Source organism: Chlamydotis macqueenii, chromosome 17 (genome assembly GCF_036417535.1).
Source record: "Chlamydotis macqueenii isolate bChlMac1 chromosome 17, bChlMac1.mat, whole genome shotgun sequence".
In the NCBI taxonomy this organism is placed as follows: domain Eukaryota; kingdom Metazoa; phylum Chordata; class Aves; order Otidiformes; family Otididae; genus Chlamydotis; species Chlamydotis macqueenii.
Genome location: NC_141572.1, coordinates 2,930,744 through 2,957,280, shown reverse-complemented (window position 1 = coordinate 2,957,280; position 26,537 = coordinate 2,930,744). Strand labels below are relative to the sequence as shown.

At 39.0% G+C, this 26,537-nt stretch overlaps 1 protein-coding gene across 3 annotated transcripts in view; it reads left to right on the top strand.

Moving 5' to 3' along the window:
- Positions 1-25,504, top strand: part of KREMEN1 (kringle containing transmembrane protein 1) — a 38,855-nt gene extending 13,351 nt beyond the window's left edge. Inside the window, exons 2-9 of one of the 3 annotated variants that reach the window (XR_015260417.1) lie at positions 1,370-1,532; positions 6,678-6,769; positions 13,154-13,278; positions 13,763-13,916; positions 17,177-17,509; positions 18,405-18,563; positions 20,420-20,563; positions 21,941-22,071. Coding sequence is in view for 2 of the 3 variants with exons in the window: in XM_086761460.1 (XP_086617586.1) it covers positions 1,370-1,532; positions 6,678-6,769; positions 13,154-13,278; positions 13,763-13,916; positions 17,177-17,509; positions 18,405-18,563; positions 20,420-20,504; positions 21,941-22,103 (1,274 nt within the window). In the remaining variant the exon portion in view is untranslated. Of the gene's footprint in view, positions 1-1,369; positions 1,533-6,677; positions 6,770-13,153; positions 13,279-13,762; positions 13,917-17,176; positions 17,510-18,404; positions 18,564-20,419; positions 20,564-21,940 lie in introns of all 3 variants that reach the window. The other 2 variants (XM_086761460.1, XM_086761461.1) reach the window with 2 other exon arrangements.
- The last annotated feature ends 1,033 nt before the right edge of the window (positions 25,505-26,537 follow it).

Below are 26,537 nucleotides of genomic sequence, written 5' to 3'. Positions count from 1 at the left end.
TTTCCCTCAGGGCGGTAGAACCTCTTCGCAGCTGTTACGGCGTTTCTACAGAGAGTACGATCAGATAAAACAGAAGGTTGGGAAGCCTGCCTAGTAGGAAGCATTTGTGACTTCCCCAGTAATGCTGCTCAGTACAAAAACATGTTTACAGCAGTGTAATGCAGAAGTTTTAGTTCTGTCATGGACTGTTATACTAAAGTATACTATTTTAAAATAAATGCATGAGTGATAAATGTTACCCAGTATTAATTATAAACAGGATGGCGTTATTTATGGTGCACTAATTATAATGACTATTTCTGGAGGATGATAACAGAATCACAGAATGGTTGAGGCTGGAACTTACCTCTGGAGGTCCTCTTGTTCAGCCCGTCTGCTCAAACATGGTCACCCAAAGCAGGTTGCTCAGGACCATGTCCAGATGGCTTTTGAATATCTCCAAGGACAGAGATTCCACAGCCTCTCTGGGCAAATGGTTCCTGTGCTCTGTCACCCTTACAGTACATAATTTAATTAAAAAAATGTTTTGCATTTTTAATAAAGGTTAAATTGTTCATGCACAGGAATATTTATTTGATCAGAAAATGTAATTAATAAGAAAGACACAGCAAAGCCAGGCAGCATGAGATTTGTAGTTCAGCTGAGAGGGGGATAGTGTATTTAATGACTACAGACATAATTCTCTGCTCTGATTTCTGACTTGCCGAGTATTAGGAAGCTAGGAAACAAACATAAATGGGAGAGAATATGAGCAAGACAGAAGAACGCTGACGTGTAAGTTTTAATCTGAAGGCATAAACAGTAGCAAATCACAGTATCATGATTGTACTCTACCAAAGGATGCCTCTTTCTAAGGCAGTTCAGGCCTAGTTTCTAAATCAGGATGTAAATGTTTGCAAGATCCAAGCCTACAAAATCTTTCACTTTATAAAATGCAGATATTCACAACTTTAGTTAAACTAGCATGAGATTTTGGGTAGTATGCTGGTAAGTGGTAGATTGATAACATAATCTGATTTCATTTTTGGAACATTAACAAGTCACCCTAATTCGTAAAACACTGGGAAAACAGCAAAAAATGCAGTATGCTTGTTCAGAAAATGCATGTTGATTGTATTAACCACTCTTCAGACCTGACTGTCTTATACATTGTTTACTAAAAGTAAAAAAATCATAATCTTTTCAATAGATGTTTGACTCTGAGAGAAAACTTACATCCCAGACAGCATCTGTAGTTGCCTAAACAATGCAGGAAACATGTAAGTGAAAGGAAACATGGTCTCTTGTGGATGGGGTGGAGAGTGAGGGAAGAACAACCAAACACTAAACCTATATACTTTTATCTTTTTCCATTTCCATTTCTTTTCAGAATGTTATACAGCAAATGGAGCTGACTATCGTGGCACTCAGAACCAGACCTCTCAGTATGCAGGAAAACCTTGTCTTTTCTGGAATGAGACCTTTGAGCATCCTTATAATACTTTGAAATATCCTAATGGAGAGGGAGGGCTTGGAGAGCATAACTACTGCAGGTAAGAAATATCTCATTGCTACCAACATTGCCTGTATACTCAGTGTTACTTTAAACAGTTGACACAAAATTGGGAAACTTCCTGTCATATGTGGAAGAATGTCAGAACCATGGATCTCTAACAGTTTTTTTGTTGTATCCTGTAATCAGTGCCCTCAATATACAAGCACCATTAGTAGAATAACTTTTTCAAGCCAGCTCTCACCTACAGTCTGTATCATATATCCAGTCTGTAATTTGGCATGATGGAGAAAGACTGGAGATTACTTAGTGGAGATAATACAAAAATTGATCCAAGTCACAAGTACAGAAGCACCAGTGAATGTCTGTAGGAGTCTCTGGAACATTATGATTTTCATCCTTACCCAAAAGCCTGGTTCTGTTACGCATTGTTTCCGAATTTTGTGCTAATCAATGTTATGTCATTACATAACACTGAAAAATTCTCAGTGAACATAAGCTGTTCAGTGACTTAGAGTTGTTACTTGAATTCAGAAGCTCGGCTGTCAGTCGTTACAATACCAGCTCAAACCATGGCAGATCCACTTTCATTTCCTTGCCTTCTAGAGAAGTCCTCTGTAACTATCAGAACAAAACTTAAATAAGAACTTCAGAATTTAGGAGTCAAATAAGAACCTAAGTTGAGAGATGCTTAGGTTCTGCAGAGTCTTTTCAGCCTGTAACATTTAGCTTCCTGATGTTTTGCATCAGGAAGTTACATGCACTTCTGCCTTTGCAGGACTGACCAGCTAAGTTTTTATGCCCATCTATGGAAATAGGTGGGGAATAACCTGATAGATACATTCCTTAAAAATGATAATCATCAGCTCATCAAGGATGGGCTGTAAAGTTCAGTAGTGTCTCTTACTGGGTAATGGGGACAGAGATTATTAGGCCAGGAGATTAAGAATTAAGTTACCTGGGGCATAGCAAGAAGAGGTCTCATGTCTCCTTTGTGACAAAGTTCAAACCACACCTCAATTCTCCTGGAAGATGCCATTACTTAGCAGGTTATTATCGGCTTTCTAGGGTAGAGCCTGTACACTTCATGTTGAAATCATTTCACTGTAAGCAATATAAATCAAGATAAATGAGGCAAAATTAATATGCAGGAGTTCAGCCAATTGCTATGTCACAAAATAGGGTCCTGGTTCTTGATCCAAGAAGCTTTCTGTATTTAATCAGACATAGGCATCCAAGAAAATATGACAGAGACCTAGCCAGACGGTTAATGGAGAGCAAGTAGGAAAGCACAGAAAAGAGGTTTTGTGACATGCAGCAGACAGATGAGTACATTGATGAAAGGAGTCAGTGACATTTCCAGAGTATTTGGTGACTCAGGAGGATATTTCTCATTGAAGAACATTAATGAAGGACAGGGAAGAAAAATACTTACTCAGCATCTTTTCTAGTGACTGCAGCAGTGCTTCAAATAACACTGTTCAATGTGTTGCACCAGCGGACTCTATTTTCAGCCATAGAAGGAGAAAGCATTGTTGCCAAGCTCTGAATTGACTCTCTTTTGAATCAGTTCAGCATTTTACAGGAGCAAAGAAAAATATACCACCTACAAGAGAAACTCTGTAGAAGTTGGGCATTCTCTTTAGAAAATGGCCTGGAAACTGTTCTGGTTTTGTTTAGTGAGGGGGGGCCTAAGGTGGTGGCTTCTGTAGGAAACTGCTAGAAGTCGCTCCCCTTTGTTCAGGGGACTTGGCCGGGCCTAGGGCAGACACGCTGCTGGCCAAGGCCGAGCCAATTGGTAGCAGAATGTCCCGTGATAACGCCTCTGCGATAACGTATTTAAGAAGGGGAAAACAGAAAAAAAAGAGAGATGTGAAGCAGCTGAGCAGGTGCAGAGAGGGGGAGGCGCGAGCCTTGTGGGCCTTGCAGGCCTCACCCTCTGGCCTCCCGCCGGGCAGCCGACTGGACCCAACTCAGCCCAGCCTGGCTGCAAGAAGTAGAGAGGAGATGAGAAGTGAATAAGATGTAAAAAGGATCCTGAGAGGCGTCTGTCAGCCTGTTGTGAGGAATGGCTGCAGACGCCAAGGTCAGTGAAGAAGGAGGGGGATGAGTAATGCGGCTCCTGGCCAAGATTCCCCTGCAGCCTGTGGTAACGACCATGGTGGAGCAGGTTGTCCCCCTGCAGCCCGTGGAGGCCCACGGAGGGGCAGAGATCCCCCTGCAGCCTGTGGAGGACCCCACGCCGGAGCAGGTGGAGGCCTAAAGGCGGCTGTGGCCCATGGAGGGCCCGCTGGGGCAGCTGTTCTGGAGGGACTGCACCCCGTGGAAGAAATGACCCACGCCAGAGCAGTTTCACGGAGGACTGTGGCCTGTGGGAGGGACCCCACGATGGAGCAGAGGAGGAATGTGAGGAGTTCTTCCCCCGACGACAAAGTAGCGGCGTAAAACAAAGCGTGATGAACTAACCACGACCTTCATTCCCTCTTCCCCGCTATGCCGCTTGGGAGGGGAAGGTAGTAGAGGTAATGTTAAGCTTGGGAAGAGGGAGGGGTGCGGGGAGGTTATCTTGTTCACTGTCTCATTCTCCTGCTAGTTTTAGAAATAAATGAATAGTTTTCCCCAAGTCGAGTCTGTTTTGCCCATAAAGGTAACTTTAAGGATTTCTCCCCGTCCTTATCTCTAACCTCGAGCCGTTTTTCCTTATATCATCTCTCCCTATTCTCTCGGAGGGTGGGGGGAGCGAGAGAGAGACTGTGTAGTCTGGTCCCGATCGGGGCTGAACTACGACAAAACCAGATAAACCCATCAGGCTGTCTAGAATCAGATTGACATGTGAGCACTGGAATGACTGTCTTCCCTTCAAAAACATTTCACTCTAACTTCACAGCCTCCCCCAGCCCAACACCACCAAATGCATTACAGTTCTCATGACATATGGAGAGCTGTGTCTCTCAGTATGCATACTAATACAGAGCTATGAAAAGGCTAGTGGCCACTGAACTCTCTCTGATATAAATAGCAGAATCAAGAATGTAATTTTGATTGTTGCTATGGGGCAATATCCTAGGTAGACTGTATCTACAGGTTCTTACTTTTGGCAGTCATCTCTGGCTAATACTTTGGTTAGTACAAAGCAAAACATGTACAAGCTATGCAAAAATGGGCATAACAAATTGAGTGTTTATCCAGGTATTTAAGTAAGCCTTACTTGAGTCTCACTTCAGTTAGCAAATGAGAATTTGGCGCTACAAGGAGAAAGAAGCCTATAATCTGGTATGTAAGCCTGAGGAATGACTTGATTACCAAATACAGCTTTTTATCCTCAATCTGCTAGGTGTTAGTTTATTGTCTTTGAGAGGGAGTTTGACTGGAAGATTAGCCATTTCCTTCCCTATGATATATCAGTTGGGCAATGAATATTCTAATAGGTGTATGGAATGATGATCCTAACTAAGAGATGCCTTTTAACTTCACATTTGGTTGAAAAAAAACCTTGGAAAGTCACTGTTGTAAGAGTGTCAGAGCGTATCTTTAGCATGCAAATCTTGTTGAGGCCTTGTGAGTGAAGATACCACTGTTTAAGTGCTTTTTCTGCCATTTATTTGCTTGATGTCAATGGACTAGTTGATCTTCCCTTCTCTGAGGCAACCCGTATCTCCAAAGGCTTTTTAAAGGCATAATACATTTCTTTGAGGCTCAATTTTAGGGACAACATTTGAATAATCTAATTTTACACTTAAAGCATTAATCAGAAGCATGTTATCTCTCCATGGGTGGTCCTTAATTGGAACACTTTGTTTACTGCAAGGCACTCTGTTAAGATGGAAATGCATCATGTTCCACTAAATGTCATTTCAGCCGTAACAAAATTATGCGAAATGAAGTTTTTGGATATTTTGAAAGACGCTCAATTGTATTCTAACTGTATGCATTTTTGTGGTTCAAGGCAAAGATTTCTAAAGACATTCATCACATTTGTCTGCGATTTCCTTGTATTTTAAGGCATTTATATGTGGCGTGCCATTAGCATGATTCAGTTACAGGCATCTGATTTCTGTCATGCAGGTGTAAACCCAAAATTTCCTGTAACTGTGGAAACAAGGAAATTTGTGTTGTTTCAAGTACAAGCTTTCCTTGATTTTAGTCTTCTACTTTCTTTAGCCACTGGAAGCTCTGCCATTACACCTAAATTCCTAGCACATTGGTCTTAGGCTTTCCTTGGTCACCACTTTTACTAGTCTGTTTGAAACCCTAACTAGCAGCATTTTAGTCAGCTAAATTGAACTCAACTCACCAGTTGTCTTCACCATTCTGTTCCTTGACCAAAAAACATCTCCAGCAGTTCTAAAATTGGATCTCCCACAAGGAGTTGTTAATATGCCCAGATGACAATGTGCCGTTGAACTGACACTTCAGTGTAGAGGGGTCTCATTAATAGTTATGCCAAAGTACATGACAAAAAGACTGTAGTTAGCCCTAGTTACAAGAAAAGGTCATATTTCAACATGACTGTCCAAAATAACAATTTATTCTCTTAAATTGATCACTTCAATGAGAATAGTTTTTCAAAATGTACATAGAAAAAAAAGCTTTAAATGACCTACTGACTGATTAGGTGTGCATTTGTAAATGATGCTGCAGAACAGCAGAGGATGATCATGGGCACATAAGGAATTATCTCATCCATCAATACATCAGATCACTGGAACAGATTTGTTCAGCTTTACTGAAGGGGAAGAAACACCTCTGTCTTTCCCAGAAGAGTTTACTGGATGAATGTTTTTGTCATCATACATACAGAAAGTTGGAGTCTAGACTATTTTGTACCAGGTAAAAATCAAGTTTAGGAGTCTAAGGAACCTGTACGCAGGATGTGGGGCTGAAAATGTGCCTCTCTCTCAGTACCATCCAGAAATAGCTCTGCACCTTTTACACTTAAAGAAAAAAGAAATTATGTTTTAAACATTACTGGCATTTTATGCTTGCTGTGTACTGTAGTAACTAAACTTATCTGAACTTCCTGACCACTTTTGCATTTTTCTGGTATATAAGTCCAACAGGTTAAGTATTCAATAGGTATTAGAGCAAAAATAGTGATGATACTGAAGCTTAATAAGATTTATTTTTATGTGGTTTTTGAAAATATTTGATGAATTTTCAGTCACTCACTCTGTTTTATTTTCAGGAACCCTGATGGAGATGTCAGCCCATGGTGCTACATTGCAGAGCATGAGGATGGAATATATTGGAAATACTGTGAGATTCCATCCTGCCGAAGTAAGAGCTCTGTGCAATTTTTTTATGCCAGCATCTCTGTTGAAGAGAGATTGGCAGTTACACAACAGAGGGTAGTGATTTTCAAACAGAAACTAGGATAAGACCGATCAGCTTATTTTCATTTGCAGACTAAGCAATATTTTAAATGGGTCTCTAGAGTTAATGACAAGCTTACTGAATCATTCTTCCATTGCTGTCCTTTTAATCTTATCTCAGAATTACTGGATTCTATTATTTACAATAATAGCAGACAGAGAATCACTCAAAACCTAAAGTGCTGCTAGTTTTTTTAATTCATAGAAATATGTCATTAATTTATTAAAATCCAGAGGACAAAAATGAATAGGAAATTATTAATTTTTTTTTTACAGGTTATGTATGTGTCCGTCATTTGCAATTAGCTTGTAAAATGGATGACATTAGTTTAATGTGTATAACACATCACACATAGAATTGCTTGAAAGAAATAAAGACTGTGTGAGAGGGAAAACGTGGCTATTTGTTAGCTATATGGTAGCTCTGGGCTAGAATTCTATTCCGTGCAGGTGCATATACTTAGCATTGCTGTGAAACGACAAAGTGGACTTCGATTTTTTTTTTTTTTTTTTAACAATCTGTTCACCTGGAGCTTCCTTCCAGTATTTAATATTTTTAATGTATTACATTATTTACCTTGTCCAAAATGTGGAGGTTTTGTCGTGATTCGTATCAATATGTTCCAAGATTTTAATTCCTGAATGCTCCAGGATAAATTCCTAAGAATCACATTCTTTAACACTAGTTTTGCATGTTAACAAACAGCCATAACTACACACTTTAAGTCTGATCATGAATACCCTTACTTACTTTCCTAACTTCTTCTGTGCAAGTGCTCTGTATTTCTAAAGGATAACTTAGCGTATACTGTTAAACATCAGAGCAGTTGTTCTTACGTAGGCATACTTTCAACTGGAAGAAGTAAATTTCTTACTTGAAGTTAAGAAAACAAAACCAAACAAAGGAAAATGGATCTAAAGTGGTTTTTTTACTTTGTCTGCAGTTTTCTTTTTTTTTTTAGTGAATGTGAGCAAGTAATTCACATCTTCAAGCTAGGCAACCAAATAATTGTGACCTTAAGTTGGGTGAATTTTACCTAGACTTAAATACAGATTAAGAAGTCTTATTTAAATAACACAAAATAATTCAACACTCTGATACTCATTGTTCAGAGTACATCTTACTCTTATTTTTCTAATATACCAGCTCCTATTTAGGAAACATGATCCTCCTAATTAAGAAATTTATCTTGGTCTAAAATGAAGGAATTTGCTTTTTCTTTAAGGACCACAGATGTTAACAAATTCTCTGGATATGGCACCAGTAAAAAAGCTGAAAGGCAAATTCTCCCCACTGCATTTGTTCTACACAAAGGATTCTTTTAAAACCAGCCTCACTCATTCTCTCTGTGGTGGGGAGCAGAGGATTTAAACTTGGACACTTACTTGCACAGATAATCCAGACTTACATTTACAAAATGTCCTTTTGACCAGTAGCAGCTGCTTCAAGCATTGCACTGAAACTGGATACTAGAAAAAGGAATTGCAACAATTTAGAACAAACTGTACATTGCAAGCCCGTCCAAGTCTTAATACAAACCTCATGGTTTATGAAGTTGTGTAAGTAAAAAAAAAACCCTTTTATTCTTTACCAGATTTTCTGTTTTCAGTAAGCACGAATTGGTTTTGATGGTCCAACTTGGGAAGCGCATAATACAAAACTGACTTTTGTGATGGAGCAAGAAAGCAACTGGGTAAAGAAATATTTTTGAAATTTTTAGAGAACTAAAAAAGTTGTCTTAGAGAAGCTTCTTTTCCATAACTATATTTACTACTAGAAAAGACAAGTATCTGGAGCATAATTTATAATACTTACAAACTATACCGACATAATACCACTACAATGCCAACAACATGAAGCGTCTTGATTGCCTAGAGAGATTTGAATGCAGTGATTCACCGTAACAATAATTAAGAATATACAGTTAAGAATTTTTCATTATGATGATGACTTCACATGATTATATCATGTGTCTCATTCACTAATATTTATACGTAACACTAAATGTTTCATTCAGAAATGTGTTCTGGCATTCTGCATGTGTGATCATGCTATACAGACTTTAGCAGTCTTAGATGAGGATGGATGGGCATAATCACAGAAGACAGTGGTAGCTACCCCAGTAGGAGCTTAGTCTTTCCTTTTCTTCCTCTCTTCTTCTTAATGGCTTGTCTGCCAAGCAGACTGGAATGGACATAAACAAAATAAAAGGCAAGAAGGCAGCACCGAGCCCTGAGAGAACATGCGCGTCTTACACGGAGAATTCAGAAAGAACGCTTTAGATGGTTTGTTTGCAATCTTGAAGCTATTCCTGACTTTTTGGTCTCTTTGTTAACGAGGTTAGATTGAAATTCAAAGGAAGTAACAACTTATGCTCCCAAAAGGCTTGCTGCCCCACTTAATTGCATCTCCATGTTTATGGCCAGCATGAGTCTCTTGCCATAAACAGATTTCATTACTGGAATCATATTTCCTGTGTGGATGTGTCATGTAATAAATTTATTTATTACTGAAATATTGATGAAGTGTTAAATGGCAGAGCCAGGTAAGTTATACCGAGCTGTATTGATCACTCTATAAGATTGACCTATATACATTTTAACACGAGAAAACAGACAGTAGCCCTCACAATTTGAGACAGTCTGCTGGTGCATATTACCATTGCAAAAAGCTAGGAGGCTCTGGAAAGACAGCTGGATGGGCATAGCTGGAACATGTTTCTGAGCTCAAAAGGATGAATTCCATGTTTTAATGCCTTAACATGTGATATGCATGATGTTTCCAGGACCTCTTAATGTCAAATGCTGCTTAAAAGAAAAACAGCATGCTTGTGCAGAAGAAGTGACCTTTCAGGCGCAACAGAACAAGTAGATACAAATGCATGAAGACAATGTAACAGTAAGACATCACTCATCAGCATGAGTCCTAATTGCAGTACATTGACTACTTCATTTTTGCCAAGGTTCTTTAGTAGGCTAAACATTAAGGGCAAATTAAGGCAAAAGATTATGTTGGAAATTTTTAAAGGTCCGAGTAACTAAACAGTCACTACCTGTCTACAAATACTTTTGAGTATTGATTGCTTCATGTATGTACGTACATATATATATATATAGTATTAGACAAACACGTAGGGTTATGGAATACTTTAGGTTGGAAGGGACCTCAGGCCATCGTCTAGTCCAACCTGCTGCTCAGAGCAGGGCCAGCTCTGAGATCAGACCAAGTTACTCAGTTTGACAGATGAGACCAGGTTTATCCAGTCAGGCCATGACAACCTCCAGGGACACAGAGTGCACTCCCTCTCTGGGCTCTTGTTCCCGTGCTTGGCTGCCAGCACGGTGAAAAGATTGCTCCACATGCATAAATGTACCCTGTCTTGTTTTAGATTTATGTTGAGTTGCTTGCTACACATAAATCCTGATTCAGTTTAATAGTATGAATGAGGAGCATATTATTCTAATATACTAAAAGTATTTTTGAAAAAGCAAGAATTTGTGATCACTATGGATCTGATATAAAGGCAGCGTTTGCCAATTAGATCTTCTCCAACTAGGATTACAAATTATCTCCCCTCTACTATTATGCTTATACTAGGTACTCTCACTTACTCTTCAGTAGTAACTCAGTGATGTCTCAGATTTAGGACCAGCCCATTAGTAGCCATAGAAAGAACTGGCGTATCAAAAATGGTATCTGCATGTACTGTAGTTATTTTTTGTGTGTGGTCTCAGTTCAGAAGAGGGTTTAATCATATATTTGATGTGGGACTACTAAAGTGCTTTTAGCTGAACATATTTCTTTGGGCTCATGTAGTATGCTGATTTGATATCAAAGTAACTTGAAGAGCTGGGCACTGGCATGGACATTACTGTTCATTATTGGGCTGGATTGATGCTTCTCCTGTTTATTCCCAATCACATGACAGTAATTTTGTGTGCTAGATACGAGAAAGTTAAAATACTGCTGGGCCACCAAAGAGACTGATTAGCTTTAGGATGTACCCAAATGGTATGCTTGATTTAGTTACAAAATGTAAGAAGTTTTCAAATTACTCAGTTCAGTTTCTTAGCATGGAACATATGGAACTAATCCTCTGAAGACAAGGTTGAAGGGTCTCCCAATAAAGCTACTTAAAAAAAAAAAAAAAAAAGTACAAAAGATGTATTTTTAAGAAAGTCCAGATCTCCTAGGAAAATGACTTAGGTTGGTTAACTAGGAAGCTTTTTCAGGGCAGTGAAAGCATGCACTGTACTAAAAACTGAGCTCTCTGAGAGCTGTCTGCCCAGCTGTACTCAGCTGGGGTGGGGCTGCAAATGGGGATTTCCAAAGGTATGTTAAATCAGGCTGTAACTTGAAGTCTCAGTTCTCATATGCACGTTGCTGCAGGGCACATCAAAGCCATAACTCCATGCAAACATTTATAGTTGAAATTGTTCATTCTTAGGAAACAAAATTATTTTATGAACAATATTTGAAGCAACGTTATCTAATTATTCAAAAAACATACTTACTTGAATTTTTTTCCTGATTTCTTTAATTCTTCTTTATAATGCTATAATCATCCTCCTTCAGAGTATAATCGTATACTCACCAGAATATTTGCTGGTCACTAGTAGATATGGTAACCCTCTACCTCAGAATAAGGAAGCTGCCTTAGGCAACATAAGCCTAAGTCTGGGAGCAAGCTCTTAGACAGACCTGTTAACTATTCCAGATGTCAGGATGATTCAGATTTTAATGGTAAGCTGACGTCAGTTTACAAACTCAGTCTATAATATTCCAAAACAATAGAGGTGAGACCATCTTTGTTAGAATTAGACAAATAGAAGTTCTGAACTCAAGGCATTTCTTTCAATGGCTCCTGCACATGGACGTGTTTAAGAAATCCCAGAAACAGGCCTTCCAGAATCAAAGAGAGATACTTTCAGGGCTACTGTACAAGACTGCTTAGTACAAAAAGCGTAATTGCGTTCCTATTGACTTTATGTCAAAGTACAACAATATAGAAGTAGTTTACTAATACACAGGTTATCTGATAGGGAAAAGAGCCACCTGTACAAGAGATGGCTAATTCAAAAGGAGCCCCAAAACAGCTAATCCACATGCTGTCAGGCATCGAGGCTGCAAAACCTCAAGCCCAGCTTTTCCTCCCCAAAAATACTCTATTGGTAAGTCAAAACCCTGAAACGGTGCTGTGTCACAGGATGTTAGCAAGAGAGAGTTCAGATTTTACTGGGTACTGAAATAACAAATGACTGAATAAGTAAAACTCTCATACAGTTCTCTGACTGCATCAGATGTTATACAGAGCTGTGTAGGTCAGGTGGACAAAAAATAATCCTTGTCAGTTTGGCACAGGGATAAAAATTATCTGACCACAGAGCTGGTAATAGATTTAATTCCAAGTATGTGAGCAGATACGACAAGTAGGCAAGGGACAATTTTATGCCTGTAGCACTGCACTATATTGTACCCCACATCCTCCCTCTAGTAGTCATGGCTAAATTCCAGCGCTTTGATGAAAAGTGTGAAAACATAACAAAAGGAGAATGGGGGACAAATTATACACCAAAGGGGAAAAACTCTTTCTGACCTCCCATAGTGGTGAAAATGTTGTATTAATACAGTATAAATAGATGTTTCTTTAAAAAAGTAGTATTGCTCACTTTGAATCTCTTTGTACTTATCATAAAATATGATACTTCAAATTCATATCAGAATTTGAGTTTTAAATATTAGGAAATTCCCTATATAAATATATAGTCCCTCCCATAAAACTTGCCAAACTCCATTCTAAAACAATTTATGTTCCCTTCCTCAAATATCCTGTTTAGAAAACTTCCAGAACTTAATTGTTTTGAAGATCAGACAGAAATCACATTGTTTAATTTACATTGTTAGAATATGCATGATTGTAATTAAAAAAAAAAAAACCACAAAACCTCTGAACCCACTTAATGCCTTTTTAAAAAATTTGTCTCTATCAAGCGAAATGAACCAGCTATTTATCTTATCTACATTACTGCAGCTTACAGAAACCGAGCTACAGAGTATTGCAGGTATATCGCTAAGAAGATGATGCTATTTCACCACCTGTCATTTATCCCTGGGCATGTTTGGAAAATGTGACAAGGATCTAGCACAGGGTAACATTTCCCATACTGCAAAATCAAGACAAGAACATACAGAGAGCTGCTTAGGAACCAGGTAGTGCATAAAGCAGTCTGTATCTTGGGTGTTTCTAGGCACACCTTTAGAATGACTGTTGTCTCTTACTCCTGCCAGTGCCGGGGAATCTAGGGTGTTACAAGGACCATGGAGAGCCACCACCTTTGACTGGCACCAGCGAGACCTCCAATAAACTTACTATCCAAACATGCATCAGTTCCTGTCGAAGTCAACAATTTAAGGTGATTTCTTTGACATACACTTACAAAATGTTTTGAAAGACAAAAGATGGCAATATGCCTAGAGATCTCTATCATATCTCTGTGCTCCTCCTCTCCTTTTTTTTTTTTTTTTTTTTTTTTTAACTTGGGAGGTCTAAGGTCTCACTTCCACTCCAGGGGACATGGCCCTCTCTCTGCATCCAGAGCAATCTGGACAAGTGACAAATTAATAATGCCAGGATGCCAGGAGAAAGTATGCTTGCCTACTGCAGTTATGTGTGATAGGGTGTCCTAATTGTCCTCCGTTCCATATTTCTTGCTAGTCTTAAGTAGCATCCTGACAACTCAAAGAAAAACAATTTGTGGTGGGACCTCTGAACTCTGACTAATCATACTTTTCCAACACACACATATTCTGCTGCCAGCTTTCTTGCTCATACAACCTCCTGCTATCAGTCCTTTTAAGATTATCCCTCCCTTCCTTATGCCATCTTTGTTGTCAAAGTTTGCAGGCATGGAATCAGGTTATGCTTGTTTCTGTGGAAACAATCCTGACTACTGGAGATATGGGGAGGCAGCCAGTACGGAATGCAACAGTGTTTGCTTTGGAGACCATACGCAGCCTTGCGGTGGGGATGGCAGAGTCATTCTTTTTGACAGTAAGTATTGAAACAGGCTTGGTTTTTCCCAAAGGGGAGGCCTCAAATGTTCAGCAAATTAGGGAAAAGGGTTTAAATGTAATGAGAACTCTTGCATACAAAATAGCAAAACACCTAAATTTAGTATAAAAATTAAGCTACTTTTTGTTTCTGCATAAAGTTCACATCCATTAATAATGTGATATAGCTCTTACAAGAAATGATACCTGCTCAGGCAACTGACTCATGCTCCAGAGATTGTCTTACTTCCCCACAAATAGTACTAATTCAGCTAGCACAAACAGCATGTCACAAAAAAGAGTCCTTCAGAACTGATCTTACCGGAGAATAGAGATCTGATTAAGTGAGGCACCTCAAATAAAATTTCAATCTAATCTACACCAACTTTTTTTTTTTTTTTATTAAACTGGATGAGACTTGCTATAACCCAGTTAACACAACACAAGCAGTGTAGTAGAAATGGAACAGGGAAGGAGTGTACTGCAAAAGTACAAACAGGTTGCTATTATGACCATTACTGATTTCATAATTTCTTATACATAGAAATCCTCCTTTCTACTCTTCTTTTCAGTATGCATACCAGTGCCAGCTGTGTAACTTCGCAGGTTGACAGTATGAGTACCCAGTTGTCTGGCTGCAGTACAGGCTCCCAGTGTAGCCAGGATTACTAGAAAAGTTCACAGTATGCACGAATATGGTGTTGCTTCTCAGATCTCAACTGCCTCTGATGTAGAAGATGAGTTATAAACTTTCTGGAACTAAAAGTGGCATAATTTTCCTCCTTCTGAACATAGAACCAAACTTCCCATCTCCTTGCTCTAAAACTCTGGTTCTCAGCTAGCGAGACAGAAAGACATTTCAGTTGAGGCAGGAATTAGTCACTCTGCTGACTCCCAAATTCTCCCCAAGATATGAAAAGAAGCACTGGAGTTGCACATTGCTTTCAATGTTGAGATAGCATGTAGATTCACACTGCAGCATCCTCTGTTCACTTCTGCTCTTGGCCTCCTCGATGGGTAGACTTCCTTTGTAGCTTTGCTTTTCTGGAATGACCGAGGGCTCAGCAAGATGTTACCTTGAGGACCTGCACTGTCTTTTCTGGTAAACAGCAATGGAGAGAGCTATGGCCAAGTAAGAAAGGTCATCCTAGTAACTTCCACCTATTTTCCTTTGCAGATGAGCAACACCTGCTTACCTCATTCCTCTTTTCCAGATTATGTCATATCCCCGGAACCTTCACCCCGATCCCTGTATGGACGTACACCCCCCCCCCTCCAACAACAATTACCCTTATGTGTTTATGTGCTACTATCATGACCTAAAGCTGTAACATTCAGACCCACAACACACAACTTTGCCAGCTCCAGAAGGAAATGACAGAGGGAAAGCATTTCCATTCCATATGGGGCAATGCTGTACTTTTGTTAGACATTTGGTATCTGAAATGACAAATTTCAATTCTATAAATTCAAATAGTATTCAAGCAATCCTATCTATTTGGTTAAATCACCAGCTCTGTTAGTGTAGATTAAGTGCCAAACACAAATTCCTCTATGGTTTAGTACGTCTGTGGGATCTTTCACATTCTTTCTATTCTTCTTCATTCAGATTCTTTCAGTTCTTCTATAAGGTCTTTCATAGTGCAGCACTGAGGTGTGAGGTAGCTCAGGCTATGATCAGGCCTTGCTCCAGAAAAAGGGAGAAATGTTTTCACATGATTTTTCTGGCAGACATATGCTACTTCTTGTTCTCCTTTCCCCACCTCCTTTTTAATTTGTATTTATTAAAGCTCTTTCTCAGAGGCCTGTGAAAACTGAGACACTTCAAAACATTCTGCTTCTTTTATTTCCATTCTCACAGGCCTCTATTAGAAGGCTTTAATTAAGCTTTCAGAGGACATAATTCTACTTTGATTCTTCAGTCTTCCAGTCTATGATATTGGGGAGTGATAAGTCTGATCCAAACTGTTTTTTCATTAAATACATTATTATATCATATATATATATATATATTCTATATATAGTCTGTATATAAATCCTATATAACATAGAATATTGTGTATTTAGGGGAGATATAGAGAGATATATATGCATATGTACCTATATACAATACATTTTAAAAATTATGTATGTGTATACATAGATATGCATCAGGTCAGTTGACTGGCATTTGAGTTTTTCTCTGTGTTCATTGGTAGATAAGTTTGCACTGGGAATCTGGATAGTTGTCAAGGAATATATAGATTTACTGGGCACGTACTTGTTTTGAATATAAAAGGTAACAACGAATCTAAAAGATTTTCTTTAGACTTCATAACAGGATCTTTTTCAAGTTCGTGAAGGTAAGGTCAAACATTAATTGGACAAGATCAAAAGACAGTATGCTTAAGAAGCACATATAAATGGCCACAAAGGTGATTAAGGCATTACAGCATCATTCATACAAGGAGAGGCTGAGAGCTCTTGGATTTTTAGCCTTGAGAAAAATAAGGCTCAGGGGGGATCTTTTCAATTTGTATAAATAACTGATGGCAGGGTGTAAAGACAAAACCAGACTCTCCTTAGTGTTACCTGCTGAACAGACAAGAGGCAACAGGCACAAACTGAAATACAGGATAGTCCATTTAAACATAAGGAAAAACTTTTTTTATGGTGAGGTGACACTGGAACAGGTTGTACAAAAAGGTTGTGGAATCACCATCCTTGGGGACTCAAAATACAACTAGACAATGTCTCCTGCTTTGAGCAGGGGTATCGGACTAGGCAATCTCCAGGGGTCCCTTCCAACCGGAGCTGTTCTGTGAAGATTTGTTTTTTTCAGTTTGATAAGGCTGTGGAAGAATAATTCAACAGTAAGAGTTACAGTCACTAATCCATTTGCCTGTCTGCCTGATAGGGATGGAGTAGAAGTGCCTGAATCAGTGATTTAGCTTTCATCCTGTTCCTGCAGGGATGCGGGAAAGGGTACATGGACAAAGGACACAAGGACAAAGGATAGATGCAGTATTCCAGGTGGATCCATAGGTCTCAGAGTAATGAGACAGAATGAGCGTATCCCAAGCAAATGCAAGATGATAGCTGTGCTCCCGATGCTGTGGAAGGCAAAGAATAGAGATCTGAGAGAAAGTGCATGCTGCTGGGGTAGCAAGCCTGTACTTTCAAGTCACATTTGAGTATCAGAATCTACAGAGTGCTAACGCTGTGCATAATGAATGCATAACCTCTTTTTTTTTTTCATTTTTCTCCCTCTCCTTTTCATAGCCCTTATTGGTGCCTGTGGAGGGAATTACACTTCTGCTACAGCTGTGATCTATTCCCCAGATTTTCCTGACACATATGGCACAGGCAGAGTCTGTTACTGGACCATACAAGTTCCAGGAGCATCTCGAATCCACTTCAGCTTTGCCCTTTTTGAAATCAAAGATGCTACAGATATGGTGGAATTGCTAGATGGCTATACCTATCATGTTCTAGCTCGTTTTAATGGCAAGAATCGGCCTCCCCACACCTTGAATATCTCTTTGGATTTTGTAATTTTGTACTTCTTCTCAGATGAAATCAATCAAGCCCAGGGATTTGCTATCAAATATAGAGGTAAGAGGCTAACTTTGCTGTTTCTACCTTACAATCAGCCATTAAAGCATTTAATTCAAAAGGAGATTTCTGAAGTGGAAAAAAAAAAAAAAAAGAGCAGCTATTTTAACTCTCATGTCTACAGGTGTTTCAATTATCTTGTTGCCACTGCTCAGTGGATAAAAGCTTCGCTAAAATTTCTCTCAACTTGGAACACTTTGGTTGGCTCTGTCATAAATAGCAAAATTTAAATTTTCAAAAATTCAATCCTATACTTGGAAGTTGACAAAGCTGAAACAAAACCAAAGAACAGTAGTCCATCTGTTCAGTAGGGCCTGCTGTGATAGGACTAGGGGTAACAGTTTCAAAATAGAGGGAGGTAGATTCAGATTAGATATTAGGAAAAAAATTTTTTACAGTGAGGGTGGTAGAACACTGGCCCAGGTTGCCCAGAGAGGCGGTGGATGCCCCATCCCTGGAAACGTTCAAGGCCAGGTTGGACGGGGCTCTGAGCAACCTGATCTGGCTGGAGATGTCCCTGCTCCTGGCAGGGGGGTTGGACTGGGTGGGCTTTACAGGTCCCTTACAGCCCTAACGATTCTATGATTCTGTGATCTGCATCTTGGTTCATCTTGGCTCTTTCCAACAGTCTGTTCCACTCAGATCAAAAGTCATCAGGAGAAAACATTTTAGTCTTGAATTGTACCTACTGTTACAATGAACAGTTAGCTTTCAGAAGAATCCTGAGAATCCCAGCATGGTGAAGTACAGGCTTTTTCTGGCATCAGACAGAGTTTGATTATTTGAGTTCTCCAGATAAACCAGAGAGCAGCACATGTCTGTTTACAAGCACAAAATAAAGTCCAGTTACACCTGTTAAGAAAATGTTATTGTAATCATACTCTTCTGTTTTCAGCTGTGAAGGACAATATACATCAAAACAAGATTCCGATGAATCAGACCCTTTCAGAGAAGATAAATGAACAAGCGAATCTCAGCATCAATGCAGCCCGGTCATCAAAGATACTTTATGTCATCACAACCAGCCCCAGTCATCCTACTAGCTCCATGCCTGGTAATATTACAAGAAAGTGTGGAAACAGGAAAAACATTTTGCCAAGGCACAATCTAGAGTCACTGTTTCCTTTGCCTTCTCCTCCACTTTATCTGATCCACTGTGCCTCTTATTAATAGATGAATTTTCATTTAGTCTAATCACCACTAACTGTGCTGCTCTCATTAACTTCTCAAAACTCACTTCTTAGCATAAATCAGTTTGAAGTAGTGTGGAGATGGTGAGTCATTGAGCACATCAGAATCAGGTGTGAGTTGGAGCAGCCTCCTTAGTAATCAGTTTCAGTGACCAGCGCATACTGTAGAGGTGGCAAAAAAGTGCTGAAAAAAAGAGCAAGCTTTTGTAGAGTCTGCAAGAGCCTGAATGCTGGATGCATCCCAGTTATCCCAATTCACAAAAGCTACAGCAATAATACCAAGAGGGCTAGATAAGGATGGAGCAAGTTAATGGGTGCAGGGGAGATGCCACTGAGAACTGTTGTGTGTCTAGAACTCACCTTCATGACACCATTCGGGAAGTCATTGAGGTCTAAATAACTGAAGACTGGAAATGCACTCTTGGTGAATATCACTATTGGTCTCTCTTATCTTTAAACTACCCTGGGCATTTACTTTTACATATCGTTGAAGCTGGGCCTCGATGACCCTATGGACACTGTAACAGTTCTGTAGTCCTGAAGCTGTCTGCATTCCAAATCCGAAGCATAAGGACGTGGCTGCACATGAGCTGCATATACCTGAACTGCCCAGGTCACAGAACATGCCTAGGATTCTGGGCAGATAGTCTGGCACTAGACACAGGCTAGTGCCTGGGTTACCACAGCTATATTTAAGCTGCCTAGTGTTAAACTAGCTTGGGCATACTGATCTAAGATGAAACTGCACCCTTGGATTTTATGCAGTTACAAAAATACTGTTAAAATCATAATGAACAGTCAATGCTTTGAGGAAGGGGCATTGAGTGAGAGGGGACTTACGCTTCTGGTTTCTTGCTCCTAAGGGCTTCAGGACTTCTGAAGGTGACAGCTGTTATTGAGTTGTTCTAATAATTCAAGGTCCTTGCAAGGCTGTTCCGTGTGGTAAATGTTACATTCTAGTGCCGTCCCTTTTCCCATATTAACATGCTGTAGCCTCCCACTGCAAGATTATGGAAGCCCAAATGAAAAGGTGATCTGATAATTTAGAAATCAGCTCCTCTCGAGCTGCAGTCTCTTGAATAGTTCAAATGTTATAATGTGTCAAGCTGTTACTTTAAGTCCTACCTGACTTGCTGGTACAACTAGAATTAAATTGAAATATAAAATCCATTGACCAAGAGCCTTCAGTGTAAGGTAATAAAATAGCAGCCCACAAATACTGATCACCTGTCTCAGCAGACTCTAGAAAATAAGATAAAACCCCATACTTAGTGATTACTTACATAATTACTGCTATAAAACTAGGCCGTCTCCTTGCAAACATAGCGTTATTACTGGTAGTATATATTGCAGTATGTTGTTTAGTCTGCTTTTAAATTTTCCTCTGAGTGAATTCTGATTCCTTTCCTAGATACTAGTTAGATAATTTTACTGGTATGTACTTTGGATTTTCCCAACTTTCAATTTTATAAGAAGCAGTCCTGCATGGGAAAAACAGTTTTGACTGAGAGTTACACAGTTTCTGCCAGTCTTTGCAGAAGATACTTAAAAGTTTAAGGCATCTTCAAATTACAGTTTTGCATCAAGCATCAGAAGACTATGTGGTTCTTTTGTGTAATATTCTTACTTTAAAAATTGTAAGTAAATGAATGTACTGAGAGCTCCCCTCCCTTCCCCTCTCTTCCCTTCCACTCTCCTCCCCTCCTCATCTCTTTTACAGAGTGGACAATATATAGTCTCACAGCACTGCTCATCCTAAGTGTTACTGCCATAATAGCAAAGATCTTTCTCCACATAACCATGAGGTGAGTATGGAGCAAAACTGTCCCTGGAGAATTGGCATCTCAGCTCTGTACCAAACCAGGTACACTTCATTTCTCTGCCTTCTGATACTGTCAGATCGGTCATATTCAGAACCAAGTTACATATTGCATATTTGTATCCTCATAAAAGATACTAAATAAGCACATTTTAAAACTTTCTATCTGTCAGGATAGCATTTGCTGCTATAATCTCTCTTTTTGTTTTGACAGGATTTGTATTTTAAGGAATAAAAAGGTTTCTCATACTGAGTGATGTTATATAGCAAAGAGGAAAATGTAATCAGACATTTGCCATTGGTGGGAAGAGGTCAAATTATGATAATACTTCACAGGAAAAAAAATTAAAACCTCATCCCAGATCAGGAATTTGGAGGAAAAAAGTTATATATAGACTAGTTGATACTTATGTTCTTTTACTGAAATACTGAAAATTATTCAAAAAGAATCATGTCGTAAAAATAAAACAAAACTAAAATAAAAATTGTTGGAAAATAAAAGAAAAATAAAATGGCGGAGGACCGACCAGATTAATCACGAACTCTTCATAGAGGTTTATCATGATCTCCGTTTATTGATGGCTTTGTCTACATATTTATAGGGCTATTAAGGTTGCACGTGAGGGTAGGCTTAAACTCATTGGTTATAAGGCTTGTAGCACGCGCCGCTACTGTGTGACTGATTGGCTAGTTGCAAATATGCACGAGCATCTACGTCTTGTTCTTCTCCCCTGCTTGCAAGCACATCTTATTCAGCATTCTCTTTCTTCATTGCAGTGTGGCTGTTTGTCACGTACCCGGCTATGTGACCTTCAGATCTCCAGTACTGTAGCTAAAGGCTGGGTTGTGCAATGCAGGCCTCAGCCAGAATAGCATGCCCTTGCTCAGTAAGAATACTCTCTACAGAATCACAAAAATGAGAATCTGTATTATGGTGTGGCACTTAACCAGTATAATTTTTTTTTTGCCTATTAAAATCAACATAATTTTATTCCTGTATTTCTCTACACTTATACTAAGTAATTTTTTGTGTCCTCTAGATGGACACTCCTTGAATGAAATGATGAGTTATTGACAAATCATAAATGCTGAAGATTGTATTGACACACCACAAACAAACAGGCTTAAATATACAAGGAAATTAATTTACCTTAATAGCAATTAGTAATAGAATATGTACAGACTTCTTAGCTTAATGTCACTGCTTTCATTAAAGTAACAACTATTCTAGCAACAGAATGCCTAACTTTTTACTTGGTCAAGAAACAACCAACAGTCAGTCCAAAAACCTACATAACTGTGCAGCAGGTAGGACGAGAAGGTGTCACAGATGTAGTGGAAGCTGCTATCAATCCCAGTGTAGCAGTAATGTAGACATACTAATAATAATGGCTTTCCAGTGAATTGACATGTGTTTCCTAGATCCCATCAGATACGCTCTGCAACTGAAACAGAAGTTTCCAGTGAGGTTACTACTGCTGGAGAGATCTGGAGTATATTTTACCAGCCATCCGCATCAATATCCATCTTCAAGAAGAAGCTTCGAGGTCAAGAAGATGATTGCAACCCACTAGTAGGAAACTGAAGTGTCTTTTATTTTACAATCAATCTTCTTAAAATCCAGGTGATTTGGGAATAATCCTTTTTCTTTTTCCTCCTAGTCTCATACTTGTTTTCCAGAAAGTCTGTTTCCAAAGGCCTTTGAGTGACTTGGCTGATCTGCTGTTCTCTTGAGTATAATAGTGACAACAGATTTAATTGCAGCAATAGTTTTGAAATATCTGGTGCTGATTAAATCTGTAGTGCTATTAATTACTGCCTTTAAAGCAATGCACTTAAACTACACGTAAAAACCTGTAAAATCCAAAACGTCCTGTAGCCCTGCCAAAAGTAATGGAATGGGTATCTGCAGTTTGAGGACTTGTGTCCTACTTTCATGCACCATTGTATTGCATCCGGCGACTTGAGTCTCTTTATTCTCAAGAGTGAAGACAGAGGTAGGTACTGATAACGTGTTCAGCTGCCGCAGTAACCAGAGCCTATTGGCCTTAATGTAAATATGCCTAAATAGTACTATACAGTAAAACGGGAGTCAAAGACTTTGAGAAGCTATCAGCCAGGTTGCCCAGTGCTCCGCTATTCCTCCATTTTCTGTTTCTACAAGCAGAGATGCACAAATAAAAATCAAATCAAATTCAGGAGACAAATACTCTATGGACTTTAAGCAGCAAGTGTGAGTTTTGAGTAACGCTCACCAGCTCAAGGTCTGCACGAGCAATGAAGACTTTTAAACAACTCTCTGACCCGTCATTCACCAATGAGTATGAAAACTTTGTTCATATTCACAATGATCTTTTAAAAAACTATTGTGCTCCAGTCTGAAGTTGTGCATTCATTCCGGACGTAAGCATTGGGCTTCTTAAAGGATTGTCAAAAGAAACTGTAAATCCACTGAATTTTTAAACAGTGAGGCTGACCAACACTAATTCTTTCTCTGAAGTTAAATATGTTATTTTAGCAGCCCAAACTATTTACAGAGTTGTAGCCTGCTATCAGCAAGTCACCTATGCCAGGCTATACATCTGAATACATATCTGTCAGTTGCCTTGATACTTACCCATGAAAAGAGAAAGCGTCTCCTTGCCTGTGAAACTAAAACTGAACGGCATTTTTAAGCTTAATGGCCTTAATTGTCAAAGAACTAAAACATCAGTGGGGATCTGATCTGTGAAATAATTTATCTTTTATTGCAACAGCATTAACTACTTTTTCTCTTTGGTAGAATATCTGTCCACCCACAATGCTCAGCCTCAGCAAGTCCAGACCAGCAAGATATTTAGGAAAAACTGACAATACAGAAATCAGATAAATTGACTGGAAAAGTTTCCTGAGTAAGCAGCTCCTCAAACTAAGTTAGAGGAAAATCAATGAGAGCTATAGAGTACAGTAATTCCGGTAAAGGCAAAAGGAATAAGTAACAGTTTAAACATACACCAATGGTCTGTGTATACCAGACCTGCAGTCAGAGAACAACTATTAAATGCATCTGCAAAAGATAACTAAGGAAAATAAGATAATTGTGACTGTGTTTAAATTCATTATAGTACCTGCCTTTCTGTTTTTACCGTATAACTCCTTCCCTTCGTAAGGTCTATAGATTGCCTTGAAAAAATAGGGCACCTGAGAATTAAACAATGAAACACTGTGCCTTACTTGCCATTGTAGATCTAGTCTTTTACCTGAATCATATTCATTTCAGCTCCGTTTATGTACCACAGAGGAGTGCCAGAGACAGCTGCACAATAACACAATAAACACTTAACAGAAACAAGACTTTATTAAGCCAGCAATTACGGAATTGTTTATATCAAAAATGGAGTATCATGGGAACATCTAGTACTTTCTTGCATGAGCTACTGGAAAGAGTACAGGAAAAGATAATTACAGCAGCGCCTAAAGTCAAGACAGCACGTATCGTAAAATCCACTGGTTATCTCTTATGTGTCATCAGGTTGGTCAAAAAACATTCTGTTTCAGACCCAACAAAAAATTTAAAATTGCCTTTTTAACAGTCAAGTGTTTTGCATCATGCTGTATAGGGAAAGAGGACCTCACAGCTTTGTAGCAAAACCAAATTAGTTTGCTTCCTCAGCATGCTTATTATGTTTCACTAATGAAAAACCAGAAGGAGAGAGTCAGAGTGTAAAGCCAGATTCTTAAGAATTAATTTGTGAGCACATTGTGATGAAGCTTGCTTTGCTCACCTTATCAAATGTTCTTGAGCAGTTATACTGTACAAATGAATATATTTTAAATAAATAAATTTTTAATAAAAGTGTATAAAATACACAGTCAAAGGGACGCTAATAAAGCAGTTAGCTAATGCTGGCAAACTGAAAAACATCAGGAGCACCTCATGACTGATTTCTACCTACTGCAGAAGGAAAAAATATAGACCTGTGAAGCTTCTCTTCTTCAGTTAAGAATTTAATTTCACTATAAAATTGGAGAAAGCCCGTAAGAAGCAACAACAAAGACTGATGCGACTAATGCAAAATCTAGTGAATGTAGAAACTGGAGATTTTGCAACGGTCCCTTAGCTCTCAGCTATTTTTTAAATAATAAAATCGTATTTCATAGGCCTTTCTTAGGGAATGTATATCAAATATCTGTATGAAAGACCCATAAACACAGTAGCTGTAGTGGAGCAACTGGCCAAGGTAACAATGACCGTGACTAAACATAAGGTACTGGACAGTGCACAGGTGAACACACTGATAAAAGTGTAGAGGAAATTGTTATGTTCCCTCCAAACCTTTCAGATTGTCCGATTCCGGATACCACTAATACTAGGAAAGTGAGCAACAGATAGAAATGGATACTTACTACTCTACAGGCCTGAGACCAGAAAAAGCAGGTAGATTTCTGCTGTGGATTTTTTCAAAATGTAGTATGGTCACTCACTCCTAGTGAAAACATTTCAGTGGTATGGCCAACATATATAGTAGTCATTAACATAGAACTTCATGATCTTTGTTATGAGAGTCTGGGGAGAGAAAGAAGAAAAGTCTGACATGCACAACTGTTGTAATCCCACATGATTCCGCATACAGCAATGTCCCTACAGCGCTAGCAGCTGCATGCTGACAGCTGGAAGGCATGGACACCTCAGGCTGTTAGTGTTTACAGCATTTTCTTCAACAATTTGAAAATAACTGTAGAAAAAGACTTTGTTTGGAATTATATCTGAGTGGCCTTCTGACTTCCTACCTAGCAGTTCCCTCAACAGGCTGGACAGGTGGCAAATGTCACAAATGTGACATCGGCTGCCATTTCAAAACCAAGTCTTTTGACAACAAAACCATCAAGAGGAGCTGCCTCCTCAGACACAGGCATTCCAGCCCTTGCCCAGGCCCCCTCCTCACTCTGTTGTGTTGGTGTGACCAGCTGTGTGGTGGTGCAATAAACTGATCAGGTTAAAAATTACTATTGCGCTTTCTTCCCTGAGTTACTTTTAACAGAGTTGTGTTCTCTGATCTTGTTTATTGGGTGGTTGCAGAGAGAGGTGAGCTAACAACACAGCTAAGCGGACAATAAGCCATAATACATAAATAAATAAATAAAAAACCAAACAGTTGTCTGCCCCAGAAGCAGGGGCAGTAAGTACTCAATGCTGGCACTGTCTCCGTAGCAATTTGTGAAACTGCCTCCTTCCTTTATGCAGCGTGACGGGTACAATAGCCTACAGTAGATGTGGACCTCAGGTGGAAGGGGGCCAACTGGACAAGTGGCCTCCCTAATTAAAAATCTACGTTTAAAATTGGTTTAGTTTGCTGATTAAATTATATGTACTTTTGTCTTAATACTGTTACGTTGGGGGGGACATAGAGACTGTGTTATTTAAAAATAAGTGTGATATGTTATCATAGTAATATATATTTATATATGTATAGAAAATGCATTATTTAATACAGCATATTATGCTTGTATCTTGCTAACATTTTACGGGAAGAAAATATGTTAGTTTACACTCTGGGAAAAAAAATAAATTTTCTATACATTGTAACCATAGGAAAAAACCAAAGATAATTCATTGGTATGTATGACAGAACACTGAGAAGGGGGTAGCTCAGACTCAGTTTTGTGGCAGAATAGATGCTGATGAACTAATTGCTTTAAGACACACTTTCTTCTTTTGAATCTAATTTCTCGCTTGTAATTGTATCAGGCTGTTCATCAGATTCTGCAAATTCTTGTGCCTGTACTCTCAGGACCATTTTAACATCAAACATGTAATCTGCTTTTTCAATCAAGCATTAACAGCATATTTTTTTTGGGGGGGGGGGGGGGGGGGCTTGTTTCTGCCAGATTTTGTACAGCCAGTACAATGTTGAGGGGGTTTATCACATTGCTCATGCAGACAACCCAATGGTACTGCAGAATTACAGTCTCTGTATTCCAAGCTCCCTGGCAATAGTATAAATGGGAGATTTTTACTGAAAGCCCTGGAAACAGTACT